We start from the raw sequence: 15,060 nt of genomic DNA on the forward strand, positions 1-15,060 counted from the left end.
TTCTCTGGTTCCCCAGTTCTCTGAAATCTTTTGTAAGGGCTGGAGAGATGGCTCAGAAGTTGAGAGCACTGACTGTTCTTACAAAGGTCCTGAGTTCAACTCCCAGCAACCACATGGTGGCTTACATCCATCTGTAATAAGATCTGGTGCCCTCTTTTGTCATGCAGGCACACATGCAGGCAGAGTACTATATAAATAGTAAATAAATAACTCTTTTTTTAAAAAGCTTTTTATAAAAAATGTTTCTACAGTCCATGATGCCATTGATTGTTACAAATATAAAAATGGAGGAGTTCAATTTTTTCATAAACAATTTTCTTTGGTTAAATTAAGGCTTGACATCAACATTTTGAACTAGGCAATTCTTTTCTATGATTCTATGAGACTTGAATCTGAATGCATTTGGATCTCAAGGAATCCAGCTATTAAACAACTACCCTCTGCCTGGATTGGCAGATAGGCCTGTGGTAGTGGTTCATGCCTACAATCCCAGCACTCAGATGGTAATCACCATGGGTTTGAGGCCAACTTAGGCTACAGAGTAAGAACCTGTTTCAAAAGGACAAAATAAGGAAGTCTAGAAGATAAAACTATAAGTAGGCATCCCTTTGAGGGGGGTGTGAACAGTGCTGGCATTGTAGGGTAGAGAATCTAAGAGTGCAGAGAGCATCATGGTTTTATGTCCATCGTCAATATCTGAACCATAAAGTCAAAACATGAAAAAATGGAATTCTAAAGAAAAGGCTCTAGCAGAGGCAAGAAGGTCTCTGAATCCAAGGCCAGCATGGTCTATAAAGCAAGTCTAGGACAGCCAACTTGGCTATACAGAGAACAAAACAAAACAAAACAAAAACAAGAAAGGACTCTAACACAGTGAGATAACTTCAGTAATCTAGACTTTTTCCTGTCTCACAATGCCAAGTTTCTCTTTTCTAATTCTGTTCATTTTCCCTTCCATGCAGAGATAGGTACAAGAGAATGCACTTTCTCTGTTTCCTTGGCTTGTGTTTTAAACTTTATATAAAGTAAGTTAAATATGCCTTGAAAAATCCACGCGTGGTGGTGCACATCTTTAATCCTAGCACTTGGGAGGCAGAGGTAGGTGGATCAATGTGAGTTAAAGGCCAGCCTGGTTTACAAAGCAAGTCCAGGACAGCCAAGGCTGCACAGAGAAACCCTGTTTCAACAAACAAACAAAAACACCATGCCTTGAAAAGTATCACCTTGAAGAAGCTACCATTAGCTGAATCTGGAACAATTTGAATATGAGAATAGATATTATAACAGTGACTTATAACCTATATAATATAAGGGCCCCTGAGTCTGTTCAGATGAAAAAATGCGGCAAAGTTCATCGTCAGTAGACTATAACCTAATGAGTATGAGGTCAATGATGACATTAAGAAATCACCATTCTAGGCTGGAGAGATGGCTCAGAGGTTAAGAGCACTGGCTGCTCTTCCAAAGGTTCTGAGTTCAATTCCCAGAAACCACATGGTGGCTCATAACCATCTAAATAAGATTTGGATCCCTCTCCTGGCACACAGGTGTACATGCAGGTCAAACACTGTATACATAAGTAAATAAATCTTAAAAAAAGAAAAAGATATGACCATACTAGTCATCATAAAGTGAGCTGAGTCATAAGCAATCCTAAAATCTGAGGTAGTAGTATAATTACTTGGAAAAGGAAAATGATAACTCCATAGTAAAGAAAACAAATGAACACTAACTTACCAAAGTAGTATAATTTAATAACCCTGATTATAAGGCAAGATATCATCATCACCTATATAATTTATGCTAACCACCCCATATTGAGGGATACTAAACAAATCAAGGCCCAGGCTCTAAATATGACAGTGTCACTCAAAGAAGTGAAAAATAATTTTATATGAAAGAGACTAAAGACACATGACAGCTAAATGACGCATGAATCAAGGCAAAAAGAAGCACATCATTTGGAAAATTGGTAAGATTTGATTATGGCTCTCTTTTATAATATTCCATCAATATTATGTTTCCTGTATATGTACGTATGTATTACACATGTACACAGAGGTATTTATGATTACAAAAAAAGGATGACATCGCAACTTTGCTTTAGATAGTTGAGAAAGTTAAATGTGTGCAGAGAGAGAGGAGAGAGGGAGTTTGGATTTTTTATTTCTACTTCTGCCACTTTTCTGTGGGTCAGAGTCAGAGTTTCCACTGCTGCCAATTGTTTGTTTTTGAGACAAGTTGTTTACTATGTAATGCAGGCTGGCCTTGAACTCATATTCCTCGTCCTCCCCCAGCGTCCTGACTTCTGTGAGTGTGGGTGTGCGCTACCACACCTGGTTTGTCTTTAATTCTCAAAGCATGTCTCTGAAGAAAACCCAGATGTCTTTTCTAAGACAAGCACTGTTGTGCTTCATTTCCCAACCAGATTGGTCCAGAGAAAGGTGTAGTGCACCTGGCCACGGCAGCCATTCTGAATGCTGTGTGGGACCTGTGGGCAAAGCAGGAAGGAAAGGTAATCATTTCAGAAGCACTCCTATGGCTACAACTCAGGATACATAACTAGTTAGAAATTTGTCAGGGCCAAGGAAAGGGGGGTGTGGGCTGGGGGCATGGGGGGTGGGGGGGTGGGGAAGTGCGGGGGAGGACAACAAAGGTAAAGCAGCAGTTAGGGTAGCAGGGCTCACAGGAAGCATTAGGGATGGAGTGGAAGATGGCTGGTGGCAGCAGTCACCATTAATGCGTTCACATCAGACAAAAATGATTATCTTACATATGTTTTACAAGTTTTTTTCTTTTTTTAATCAAGCCTTTATGGAAGCTACTTGTGGACATGGTAAGTAGAGTCTTTAATATTATAGTTATTTCTAAAGGAAATATTTTGTAGATTACCTGGCTTTTTAAATAATCAGTAAGAATATTCAGGACTAGTCTTTGATCATTAATCAAAAAATAAATGAACAGAAGAAAACATTAATTTTTCTATGATGGGCATGAATTCAGGGCCTTGCATGCTAGGCAAGCACTGAAACACTAGCCTATATTCCTAGCCCATAATATTCTCTTTCTGATAATTTGAAATAGCAGATAGCTGTGCTCATGCAGGCAAGCAGGAAAGGATGAGAGGCAGTGAGTTCAAGTCCTGCCTTCTTCTGAAAGGTCCTTACAACATCATACAATTCTGAGCTCTTACTACTTGAGAAAACCATCAGAGCCATTAGGAGCCTCATAATCAGTTTAAATATCAAATGAGAAGAGAACTCTATAAATTTTGAAAAGCCACATACTATTCCTAAGGCATCTTATGGCCACTTTAATTCTAAAAGCATGATCAGGTTATGGCAGTTCGCACCCTGAAGTTCTGTTAGGGAAGCATCTTAATACTGAATTCCAAAGACACACCGCTGGCTGTCTTCTTTCTCAGTGACTAATATTTGTAGCAAGAATGAGCATCTGATTGCTAAGAAGGAGAAAAAAATTCCTTGTGCTAGTTAAAGGAGAGTGACCATCAGACCCAAATAGACCTTACTTTCAGTCCAGGCTTCATTAATAAATAGCTAGTGACCTTGAGCAGGTTGCTTATCCGCTTGAGTGGCTGCTGACTCCAAGTGATTTTTGAGGCTCTTAAAGGCTGCCATTAATATTTGACAGCAAAATGAAGGAAAAGCAATGAACATGGGCCTTGAAGATTGTTGGGCCGGGAGACTTTGCTCCTACTTTGGGGGCAGATGGAGTCAGGATGTTCTCACAGCTTTTTTCAGAGGATAGCGTGGGGCCATCCAAAGCCAAGAGTGTTGAAAGGTCAATCTTTCACAGGGGTATAGCCATAGTCATGAAAGGAATGTGGAGTCCAGCCAGGCATGTGGTGAGTGAGCATGAAAGAACAGTCCTAAAGCATGGCTGGCATTCTTCAGGGTTAGTGTCCCACTCTCCTCTGTCAGTAAATCAGTCTGTGGGGAGATGGCCACAGTCACACTATGGGGTGGTAGGCCCAGGGCCACCCTGAGTGGCCAGACTCTCTGAAATCAGCCTTTCATGCTGTGCTGCTCTGCCTCAGGACTACCTTCCTCATCTCAAGCTGAGTGAAAATCCAGCATGGCAGGTAGAATGGAGTCGTAGTGCGGCTCGAGGAACTATGTACTGCTTTACTTTGTGCAGAATGTTCACTGGGTACCAGGCCATCTGGCCAAGAAGTAAGGTTAATTAGAAATAACAGGGCAGTGGCCAGAAGTAAAAGTTAAGACAGGAGAGACTGAGAGTCTGAGGGCTCATTAAAGGCAGCAGTGAATTTCTGAAATGTTTAGTACTAAGGGATGTACACAGGACCAGACACACAAATCCCAAAGATCCCTTCCTGGAAAGGATAAGCTCATGAGATCAGTGTAAGCATAGATAAATAATCTGCCTATGGATTGATCTGGGCTTTTCCTCTCCTTTGGATCCACCAGGATCCAAAGATGCTATTGTCCTGCATTGATTTCAGATACATTACTGATGTCCTGACAGAAGAGGATGCCTATGGTAAGTTATGTGTAAACTGTGGGTCTAGAAGTATCCTGGTCCTTACCAAGAAGTGCACACAGCAGATGCAGGCTGTTTTCTAAATGATATGTTTATGTTCTTTCCCACCCCCTCCAGAAATACTGCAAAAAAGTCAACTTGGTAAAAAAGAAAGAGGTAGGCTGTGAGAAAATGTCCATCTGTTTGTGCTATCAATGTCTACTTTTGAACATCCCTGTCTCTAGAGTGCACATTGAGCTCCCAACACTCTATACTAAGCCTTGGATCCTTAGTCATATATGTAAATCTGGGTGAAGAGGCCATGTGGTGTGCCTTGGCTGCAGGGCTCAGTTCAGCAACAGTTGGAGGAGGTTTGGCTTTCATGTTGCACTGTGGGGTAGGGAAATTTGAGCAGCAAGGCGTTCAGTGAATGTCCTCACTGTCTGAGCTTGACACACTGGGGGTAGACTAATGGCAACGAGTGTGTAAAGGACACCTGAGAGAACAACTAGATATCCGTTAGGGAACAATTTATCCCCAGACAATTCTAAATCTGAAGTTCCCTGGAAAGTTCTAAACATTATAAGAGCTGTGTTTTCCAGAAGAACAAATGCTGAGACATGGCTACCCGGCCTACACCACATCGTGTGCATGGCTGGGGTATTCAGACAGCACACTGAAGCAGGTAAGCTTTTTGTTTTGTTTTTGTTTTTGTTTTTGTTTTTGTTTTGAGACAGGGGTTTCTCTATGTAGCCCTGGATGTCCTAGAATTACTTTGTAGGCCAGGCTGGCCTTGACCTCACAGAGATCCACCTGCCTCTGCCTCCCCAGTGCTGGGATTACAGGTGTGCACCACCATGCCTGGCCTTAAACCTGGCTTTACAGACAGGCCGAAGCAGGAGAAGCAAGTTAGTTCATGCATATTTCACACCACTGTCATCATACCTGGCTCTGACACCAGATAAGTGGGGAAACACACACACACACACACTCATTTACCCACACATGCACACTGACCAGTCTCCTTGGACAACTGGATGTCTTGTAGTGTAACTCAGTTTCCAAGGACTAATCTGTTTCACTCACCAATTGTGTAAATCCAGACTATCACCTGAGTTTCTGACCTACAACACACATTTCTACAATCCAATCCCAAGTTTTATTATTCACTAGAATAGTTCACAAAACCCTGACTTATATTCGCCAGTTTATTACAGAGGAATTAATTTTTAAAAAGATCCAAGTACAGTGGAACCACAGAGCAAAGTGTGTAGGGTGGCAGTATGGAACTTCCATGCCCTCTTAGCATGCTTCTGGTACTATGACATGTTCACTATCCCTGAAATTCCCTGGACTCTGTTCTTCTGGACTTTTATAGATGATTTATTAACAAGCTTATTGATGCCAGGCGTGGTGGCACACACCTATAATCCTGGCACAGGGGAGGCAGAGGCAGGCTGATCTCTATGAGTTCAAGGCCAGCCTGGTCTACAAAGTGAGTCCAGGACAGCCAGGGCTACACAGAGAAACCCTGTCTTGAAAAACCAAAAGTAAACAAACAAACAAATAAACATGTTGATTATATCATTAGCTCTTGGTATGCAATTTAGCTATCAACCTCTCTCTTTCTAAAGGTTTCAGGGTAGGACTAAAAGTTCCAATGCTTTAGTCATAGCTTGGCCTATTGGTAACCAGCCATGAAGGGACTGATTTTAGGATCAATTTATTGGTATACAAAGACACTATAACTAAAGAGAGTCTGTGTTTTAGGAGCTATGTGATAGGAAAATATATGGGAAGGTAGCGTGCAGAAGAGGCCAAATGCTAGATGTATGTCCTTGTATCACACTGGCTTTCTGAGAGAGTTTTACTGTTTCTCGTTAACCTTTCTCCATCATTCTGTATCCAATGGCGGCTTATATGAGAGAAAGTAAAGCCATTCACTCCGACTTAGTAAATCTCATGTTGGGTTCTGGAAGATGACAGCCTAGTTTTGATTCTATGCATGTATAGCTACATAACACTGGCAAGTTACTTAACCACCCTGGGCCTCAGTTTTCTTTTTGTGAAGTAGGAAAATAATACTCCCTCCATCTGGTGTTTTGAGACAGGGTTTCTCTGTGTAATCGCCCTCAATGTCCTGGAACACATTCTGTAGACCAGGTTAACCTCAAACTCAGATCCATCTACCTGTTAGTACCCCATCTCTTATGGGACAGTTATTCTGACTATATTATGTATGCTTTTAAGCCCAGGGCCTGAAATGTGCTAGGCAAGCCCTTGACAACAGATCTGCACCCCCAACCCTACTTTCTCACCATATTGTGTTCACATAGAATCAAGACAAAGGAGTCAGAGAAATTCTTTCTTCTTCTTCTTCTTCTTCTTCTTCTTCTTCTTCTTCTTCTTCTTCTTCTTCTTCTTTCTTCTTCTCGTCCTCCTCTTCCTCCTCCTTCTTCTTTTTATTTTTATTATTCTTATTCTTATTCCTTTTCAAGACATGATTTCTCTGTGCAGCCCTGGCTGTCCTGGAGTCGCTTTGTAGACTAGGCTGACCTGGAACTCACAGAGATCCACCTGCCTCTGCCTCCTGAGTGCTGGGATTACAGGCTGCTTCTTACTATTACATGTGTTAGTTCTGTGGATACCACAGAGAATCCTAGCTTCACAAAGAAGGACATTCATACTGCAATCTCCTTTCAGGAATGTTATGACGATTAAAGGAATGTTCCCATAAAGATAAGGAAACTTCACAAGAAGAGTGATACTGTTGGCCAAACTGCTTCTATCCTTGGCCAAAGTGATACTGTTGGCCAAACAATACATGCTTGTTCCTCTGGTTTTTAGTACAACCATGATGTTAGTGAAACCAAGATAAGAAACTACTGAAGTACTATCAGGCCAGGGGAACATGGTACATTGTACCAATATGTAATGAGAGATGTACCCCTTTTCTCACAGCTCTGCGCAGAAGCACTGAAAGATGGCTGGACCAGGTAAGTTATCTATGTAATGGTGGATTTGACCTTCCAAGTCACTAAGAGGCTGAATATGTGAAGAGGACTCAAAGATTAAATCTCATCAATAATGCCTGAAGCAACTAGTCTAGTATGTCAGCGCACAGATATTTCTACCTAGACCAGGCATATTCTCTCTAAAGACAAGGTGTGACTCTACTTAGAATTCTAGAATATCACATATGGAAGAAACTTTGGAAAACATCAGCTTCAAACACCCAGCCAGTATACAAATCCATTCACTTGTGGCACAAGGCTCAAACCTAGAGCACATTAAGCAATTGCTCCACTGCTGAGCTCTAATTCCAACCAGGATTCTCCTTTTAACAAGAGCCCTCAGTTATTCCTTATTTACATACCCAAAATTGAGAGACACTGAAACCTTGGAAACTCCTTAGCTATATAGTGTGATAACATGAAGAAGGCAAGGAAAAGGCTTTTGCATCTAATATAATTAAAAGAAACTCTTGCCTTTTCCCATCACTCCTTTTCTTTTTTTAATTTTTTATTAATTTATTCATATTACATCTCGATTGTTAGCCCTTCCCTTGTTTCCTCCTATTCCTCCCTCCCTTTACTTCCCCCCTCCTCCCCTTCCCTATGTCTGTGATTGAGGGAGACCACGTCCCCTGGATGGGGAGGCCTTGTGGCACTCAGAGGAAGGATAGCAAGTTACCAAGAAGAGACTTGATATTCTAAGACCATCACTCCTTTTCAAGGACTCAGTGTATGATCCTAGGCAGATTTCTCAGCCTCTCTGAAACCTATGACCTCCCTCTCTCTTGGTCCTTCCAAGAGTTGCCATATTTTAATTTGAAGCAATTAAGTTGAATTAAATTCAAGTTCCATGAAGACTAGCCTCTACTTGACCAAGAAGAGGCTGATGCATCAACTCTGGGGTTTCAGGAAGATTTGTGCACAAGAAGTGTGCAGAGAAGGGGCAGCTACTTCCAGTACTCTGGAGTACTAAAAAGCATATAGCTGAAATTCCCACCTAGAGTAAAAATACTGGGTGTTTGTTATGAGTAAGAGAAAACAAGACGGTGCCTGAGAATGTTCATTTTTTAAAAACATGTTTCTAATTGAAATAAAATTAAATCACTTTCCCTTCCTCCCTTTCCTCCAGCTACCTTCCCTCAAACCTCTCCCAAATCCCCACTCGCTAGTTGATAGTCTGTCAGTCTGTCTTTCTCTTTCCCCTTCTTCCTCTTCCTCCTCCTCCTCTTCTTCTTACTCTTATTCTTATTCTTGTTTTCCTTCTTCTTCAACAAGGTTTCTCTGTGTAGCCTTGGCTGTCCTGGAACTCACTCTGAGTTGGCTTTGAACTCACAGTGATCTGCCTGCCTCTGCCTCTAGAGTGCTTGGGTTAACGGCATGAACCATCATGCCCAGCATCTTTTTCTTTATCATTGTTACATACGTGTGTGTGTGTGTGTGTGTGTGTGTGTGCTATTAAATATGTATACACTATTATATACTGCTGAGTTCATTTTCATTAGTAGTATGTATATGATTTCAAGTTGACCACTCTGCATTGGACAGACAATAAAGGAAGAGGCTGATCCTCCTCCTAGTAATCACTGGTTGCCCATAGTTTTGTTTTGTTTTGTTTTATGGGTAAGATCCTGCAAATTTTTCCTCCTTCCATGTTAAAATGTTTATTGATACTGCCATTGTTCTGGTCTTATTTCTACAGTCAGTTCTAGGAGAGACTTTCAGAATAGACTTTCTGGCATTCTGCCTCTTACAGTTTCTCTGTCCCTTATACCTAGATGTTCCCTGAGGCATTGATGCAGGAGCTTTAATGTATAGTATCCTTTGGGGTTTGTCTCCTCATGATCTGTTGTGTGCAGTTGTGATTTTCTGTGATGGTCTCTGTTTGCTATAAAGATCCTCTCATTTGATGGGGGTTCATAACTACAGTTACCTAGGGAGTGTAATCCCTGTACCTGTATGAAGCTTTTATGAGCTGAGTGGGCCTCTTAGTAGGCTGGGAGACTGGGCATTTTGAGGAGTAGAAGGTTCTGTCTGCAGTGGCAGGCTAAAGCCGTGTGGCTCCCAAGCATAGCTTTGGTCGTTAAACAGTTACTTGTGAGGGAGAAATTGGATACCAGTCTCTTGGGATGATATTCTCTGCTCCACTAACAGTGCCTACACTGGACCAACCACACTCCAGCAGAGTCTCAAGGAACATACATAAATGCCTATGTCTCAGGAATATAACTGGACATCAAGGCAGATTGGGGGTTAGGGGACTCTTTGTAAGTGACCAAATGTGCCATGGAGGAGACCTCTGCAGGACACTACTGACCACACACTGTTGCTTTTCTTTGTGTGACCAAGTCCCTTTCCCTCCCTGGAGCCCTTTACTATAAGGAACACTATTAGTCTGACTGGACTCACTGGAGGCAAAACTTTCTGTACAGTTAACCCATAGCAACTAGTATGGGTCTTGCCAACCCTACTTGCCTTTTCCCTTTGGACCTGGGCCTGTTTGTTCTTACCTGTTTGGCATAGCACAACATCATGGAGCTGTATTAGAGATGCAGCCTCTCATTCTGGTTCCTTAGTTGTGGGTCAGCAGATAATTGAGAGTCATTGCCCTGATACTGAATAAAGAGATGCAGTTTGCAGCATTATTATCAAGTGACTTGTCTAAAGTTTGACTGGGAAGAGTAGAGGTTACTAGAAAACATGGTCTGTGAATGATTCACAGAGAGGCACAGAAAATCCAGGTGTTCTTGCCAAGTCAAACACCTATCTAAACTAATTGTATTTATAGATTTAAAGTAAAAGTCGGGGCTGATCTCCAGGATGACATACGAAGATGCCGCCTCATCAGGGACATGATCGGACCAGAGAAGACTTTGGTAAATATATTCTCATGAGGGCTGGAGGAATGGCTCAGAGGTTAAGAGCACTGGCTAGTCTTCCAAAGGTCCTGAGTTCAATTCCCAGCAACCACATGGTGGCTCATAACCATCTGTAATGAGATCTGGTGCTCTCTTCTGACCTGCTGGCTCACATGCAGGCAGAACACTGTATAAATAATAAATCTTAAGCCAAGCCATGGCAGCTTGATGGTTGGTTGGTTGATTTGTTTGTTTTTGTGGTACTGTGAATCTAACTCAGAGATGTGTTCATGTTAGATAAGCACTTTATCACTGAGCTATGATATTCACCCCAGCCTGAAGTCTTTTGTTTCAAGCAAGGATTAAGAACATGGGCATTTTTATCATTTATGGTGGCCTTATGATAGGTGAACTCTCTTTTAAAAAGCTATGGGATCTAATCAGTTTTATAATTCTGCCGAGCCAGTTAAGTCTGATCAAAGCAAAAAAAAAAAAGTCCTTTATGCTAATATATATGGGTAAGCCTGAGCAAGCAGTCTTCCATTGGCATCACTGTCATATGTAAGTCATTAACCAGGAGATAGGTCCAAGCAACTAGTTTTTGGAAAAGTATTTAGATAGAGATTAATCATTCCTATGTATTTAATGACATAGTTTTAATTGTATGTAAAATACTTTTGTAAAAGAAACTCACAATCAGATTTTTATGAGTTTTTTTCAAAGGCTTGTGAGTTAAAATTAATCTTGAAGAGCTTAATGTAAGATCAGAAGCTTCATTATTTATACATGAAATAGCACTGCTTTGGCTTCATGAGGTCATCCTCATTCAAATAATTGATCTCAAGCCTGCTATACTGTGGTTTGCAGAGTATCCTGTAAGGAAACTCTTACCACTTAGACGACTTATAGAACCTCTTGTCCTTGTCCATCTTCTCCAAGTGTAATGAGGCTGATGGCAGAGGGGTGGGCCCTGTCTCAAGCTCTGCACAGCAATCCTCTGGCTTCCAGGTGATGGTGAGGAGAAAGCCAAAGCCTGAAAGGCAAGGTCTGGACTTGAAATTACCATCGAATGGCTTACTGGTCTTGAGTGACTTACTTCTCTATAAACCAGTTTTTATTTGTAAACAGGGTAATTAATGTGAGCTGCCTTGTGAGGTTATAGTTAAAAATAAATGGAACAAAACCCATGAAATGCCTAGTGGGACAGGAGCTTCCTTAGTGTCAGACACCTGCTGGGAAATAGTCAACAAAAGATGACAAAAAGGGAACCAATGAGATGGCTCAGCTGTTAACGTTATCTTCTGTTCAGTAGAGAACCTGAGCTCAATCTCAGGATCACCGTTGTAGAAGGAAAGAACTGACCCCTACAAGTTGCCCTCTAACTTCCACACATATGCATGCATACACACGTATATGAGAGGGCACACACATTATATAAACAAAATAAGGATCCATAAAGATGGTTCAGTGATTAAGAACATTGTTTGCTCTTGCAGAGGACCCAGGTTCGGTTCCCAGCACCTGCATGGTAGCTCATAAGCAGCTGTAACTTAGTGGATCTGATGCCCTCTTCTGCCCTTAGCTGGCACCAGACATTTACATGGCTCACATTATGGCAAAACACTCGTACACTTAGGATAAAAACAAAGCACTCAGTGGATCCTATTGTCAATAAGCACATCTCATAACCCAGATCAGAGCACTTGTAAACATCACAACAGTTCTGTAAACAATTCACATCTTCTCCCTCATATATGGCGCATATCTGAAGCCAGATATCTTTTTTCTTTTTTTTTTAATTGAAAAATAAAATCAATCATATTACATCTCAATTGCTATCCCATCCCGTGCATCCTCCCATTCCTCCCTCCCTCCCGCTTTCACCCCATTCCCCTTCCCTATGACTGTGACTGAGGGGGACTTCCTCCCCCTGAATAGGATGCTAGGGTATCAAGTCTTGAAGCCAGATTTCTAATCCCAGTGCCTGCACTTTGGATCCTTTTTTGAGGACTGGGGCTAGACTCTATCAGAAGACATGCCAGAGGAGTCTTCCTAAACATTGGGTATATATTAAATGACGGCTTCTCTCTGGAACCACAACCTTAAAGAGAAGTGAGAGGTCTGTCCTTGCAGATGATGGATGCCAATCAGTGTTGGGATGTGCCTGAGGCAGTGGAGTGGATGTCAAAACTGGCTGAGTTCAAGCCATTGTGGATTGAGGAACCCACATCCCCTGATGACATCTTGGGCCATGCAGCTATTTCCAAGGTAATAAAGCTGCTGCTTCTGCTATCTCAGTCATTTACTATTTTGTTTAGTGGTTTGTTGTTGTTGTTGTTGTTGTTTTTGTTTTTTGTAGTTTTGAGACAGGGTTTCTCTGTGGAGCTTTGGCTGTCCTGGACTCGTTCTGTAGACCAGACTGGCCTCCTTAGTGCTGGGATTAAAGGCATGCACCACCACACCCAGCTTGTTTAATGTTCTTGGGGGTCATGACAGATCCTAAAATTCTCATGGCACAATCCCTCATGTAAATAAAAGACCATGTTTGCACTAATTACAGGCTTCCTTCTGGACCATGAGGTAAGTGTTCTTCTATCTTGAGTGCAAATGGCTTCAAGGCCATCTAGTTGATCAAGATTTATCTCTCTTAGAGTATTGCCTTCTAAGGCTGGGGCAGCTATATGGAATATATCTTTAATCATATTTATAGTGGTCACATTAAACTGCAAATGTGTCCTCAAAATTAATTTCCACGTAACCCAGAATGCTAACTGCTTGGCTAGCCAGGGTACCAGAGAAGTGTTCCTGTCTGTTAGGGAGTCAGATTGCCTCACTCCCAACAGCTTAGCCTACTTAAAGGAAAAGTAAAGATTCAAAGAGAGATAAACCTTTATTATTAAAGGTTTATCATTAACATTAGTGGTTATTTAATAGTATTCTGGTAATGTTAACTCCTGTCCCAGTGCTCCAGGGACACATGGGTCACTCTAATCTGCCTTACTATTTGGTAGAGTAGGTAGACTGACTATATTTTCTGCTCATGATCTTTCCACCAACAGTGCATTTATGAGGATCTTATCAAGCTAAGAAGCGCCTGTATTTTATTTGCTCAGTGCAAAACAAAAAGTATAGATTCATCCAGAGGACTCAAAGATCAGGCCTTCTGAGAGCCCTTGAAACAAAGTCACAGTAACTGGGGGTCCTCTTCATTGCCTTAAGGGTTCAGATAGATCCTGATATATCAGAGCATCTTAGGAACTATGTCAGGGTAGGTGGCTACTGTTGCTCAGGTACTTAGTACTGATCTTCAGAACTGGAGGACCAGTTGCCTCATTTGTAAACTGAACTTAAGCTGACCTAAGCAGCTCTGTAAGAAATTGTATTCAGGGGCTGGAGAGATGGCTCAGAGGTTAAGAGCACTATCTGCTCTTCCGAAGGTCCCAAGTTCAATTCCCAGCACCCACACGGTGGCTCACAACCACCTGTAATTGAGATCTGGTGCCTTCTTGTGGTGGGCAGGCACATGTGTGGGCAGAATACTGTATAAATAATAAATAAATCTTAAAAAAAAAGAAATTGTATTCAACCAAAGGCTGTAGGATGAATAGAGAATTGAGATAAAACTAGTTATGAAATTTGAATCAGACTACAAAGAACCATCATGGCCATCTCAAAGCTCTGGCACCAAGGCCTGGAGCCTTATAAGTCTTTCTCTCTCCTTGGACACAGGTTTGGACACCATCTGCTTCTACTCTTTCTTGCCTACACATTGTATTATTGAGTTAGTACATTAATTTGGTCCCTAGCCAACTCCTGCCCTTTAAGAAACATTTTCTTGATCTGGGCAGGGTAACACATACCTTTGATCCCAGCACCCAGGGAGACAGAGGAAGGAGGATCTCTGAGTTCAAGGCCAGCCTGGTCTACAGGCTACAGAGTCCAGGACAGCCAAAGCTACACAGAGAAACCCTGTCTTGAAAAACTAAAACCAAACAAAACACAAAAGAAACAAACAAACAAAAAAAAACCACCACATTTTCTCTCTGGTATGAATTTCTATCTTAGGTATTTTGCTATTGCTGTGTTAAAACACCATGACAAAAGCAAAAAAGTAAGGGAGTTTGGCTGCTTATGGTTCAAGAGGGATAAAGAGAACATCATGGCAAGAAAGTGTGGCAGCAAACAGCTGACATGGCAGCTAGAGCAAAAGCTGAGGGCTCACACCTCACGTATGAAAGGCATGTCCTCAAAGCCTGTGGCATAGTTCCTCCAACAAGGCCATACCTCCTAAGCCTACCCAAACAGTACTACCACAGTGGGACCAAGTAATCAAGCATCTGAACTTATGAGGGACATTGAAACCACCACACTTTGGTAGCTGTACTTTCTCATTTTGTGGTTTTATCTTTAAAATGTACCAATGAGCTAGAGAGATCGCTCAGCAGGAGATGGTTGCTGCCAAATCTGAAAACCTGCGAGTTCAGTCACCGGGACCCACATAGTGGAAGGGGAGAAATGACTCCCTCAAGTTGTCCTCTGATCTCCACATATACTCAGTGACATGTGTGCCTACACACATATGAACACAATTAATTAATTAACAATTAATTGGATGAATCTCTGAAATAATTTTAGAGAAGAAAAAGAGAAAATTGTTTAAAATAAAATATAACTAATAGGGAGTAATCTTT

General features: G+C 41.6%; 1 protein-coding gene across 2 annotated transcripts in view; it reads left to right on the forward strand.

The window, feature by feature from the left end:
- Positions 1 to 15,060, forward strand: part of ENOSF1 (enolase superfamily member 1) — a 35,798-nt gene that overhangs the window by 12,041 nt on the left and 8,697 nt on the right. The window contains exons 4-11 of one of the 2 annotated variants that reach the window (XM_084779709.1): positions 2,429 to 2,515; positions 2,810 to 2,836; positions 4,449 to 4,521; positions 4,639 to 4,677; positions 5,103 to 5,185; positions 7,462 to 7,496; positions 10,300 to 10,387; positions 12,503 to 12,637. In XM_084779709.1, the coding sequence (XP_084635835.1) occupies positions 2,429 to 2,515; positions 2,810 to 2,836; positions 4,449 to 4,521; positions 4,639 to 4,677; positions 5,103 to 5,185; positions 7,462 to 7,496; positions 10,300 to 10,387; positions 12,503 to 12,637 (567 nt within the window). The remainder of the gene's footprint in view (positions 1 to 2,428; positions 2,516 to 2,809; positions 2,837 to 4,448; positions 4,522 to 4,638; positions 4,678 to 5,102; positions 5,186 to 7,461; positions 7,497 to 10,299; positions 10,388 to 12,502; positions 12,638 to 15,060) is intronic. The other variant, XM_084779710.1, reaches the window with a different exon arrangement.

Source organism: Acomys minous, assembly GCF_964271855.1.
Source record: "Acomys minous genome assembly, chromosome: 4".
Classification (NCBI taxonomy): domain Eukaryota; kingdom Metazoa; phylum Chordata; class Mammalia; order Rodentia; family Muridae; genus Acomys; species Acomys minous.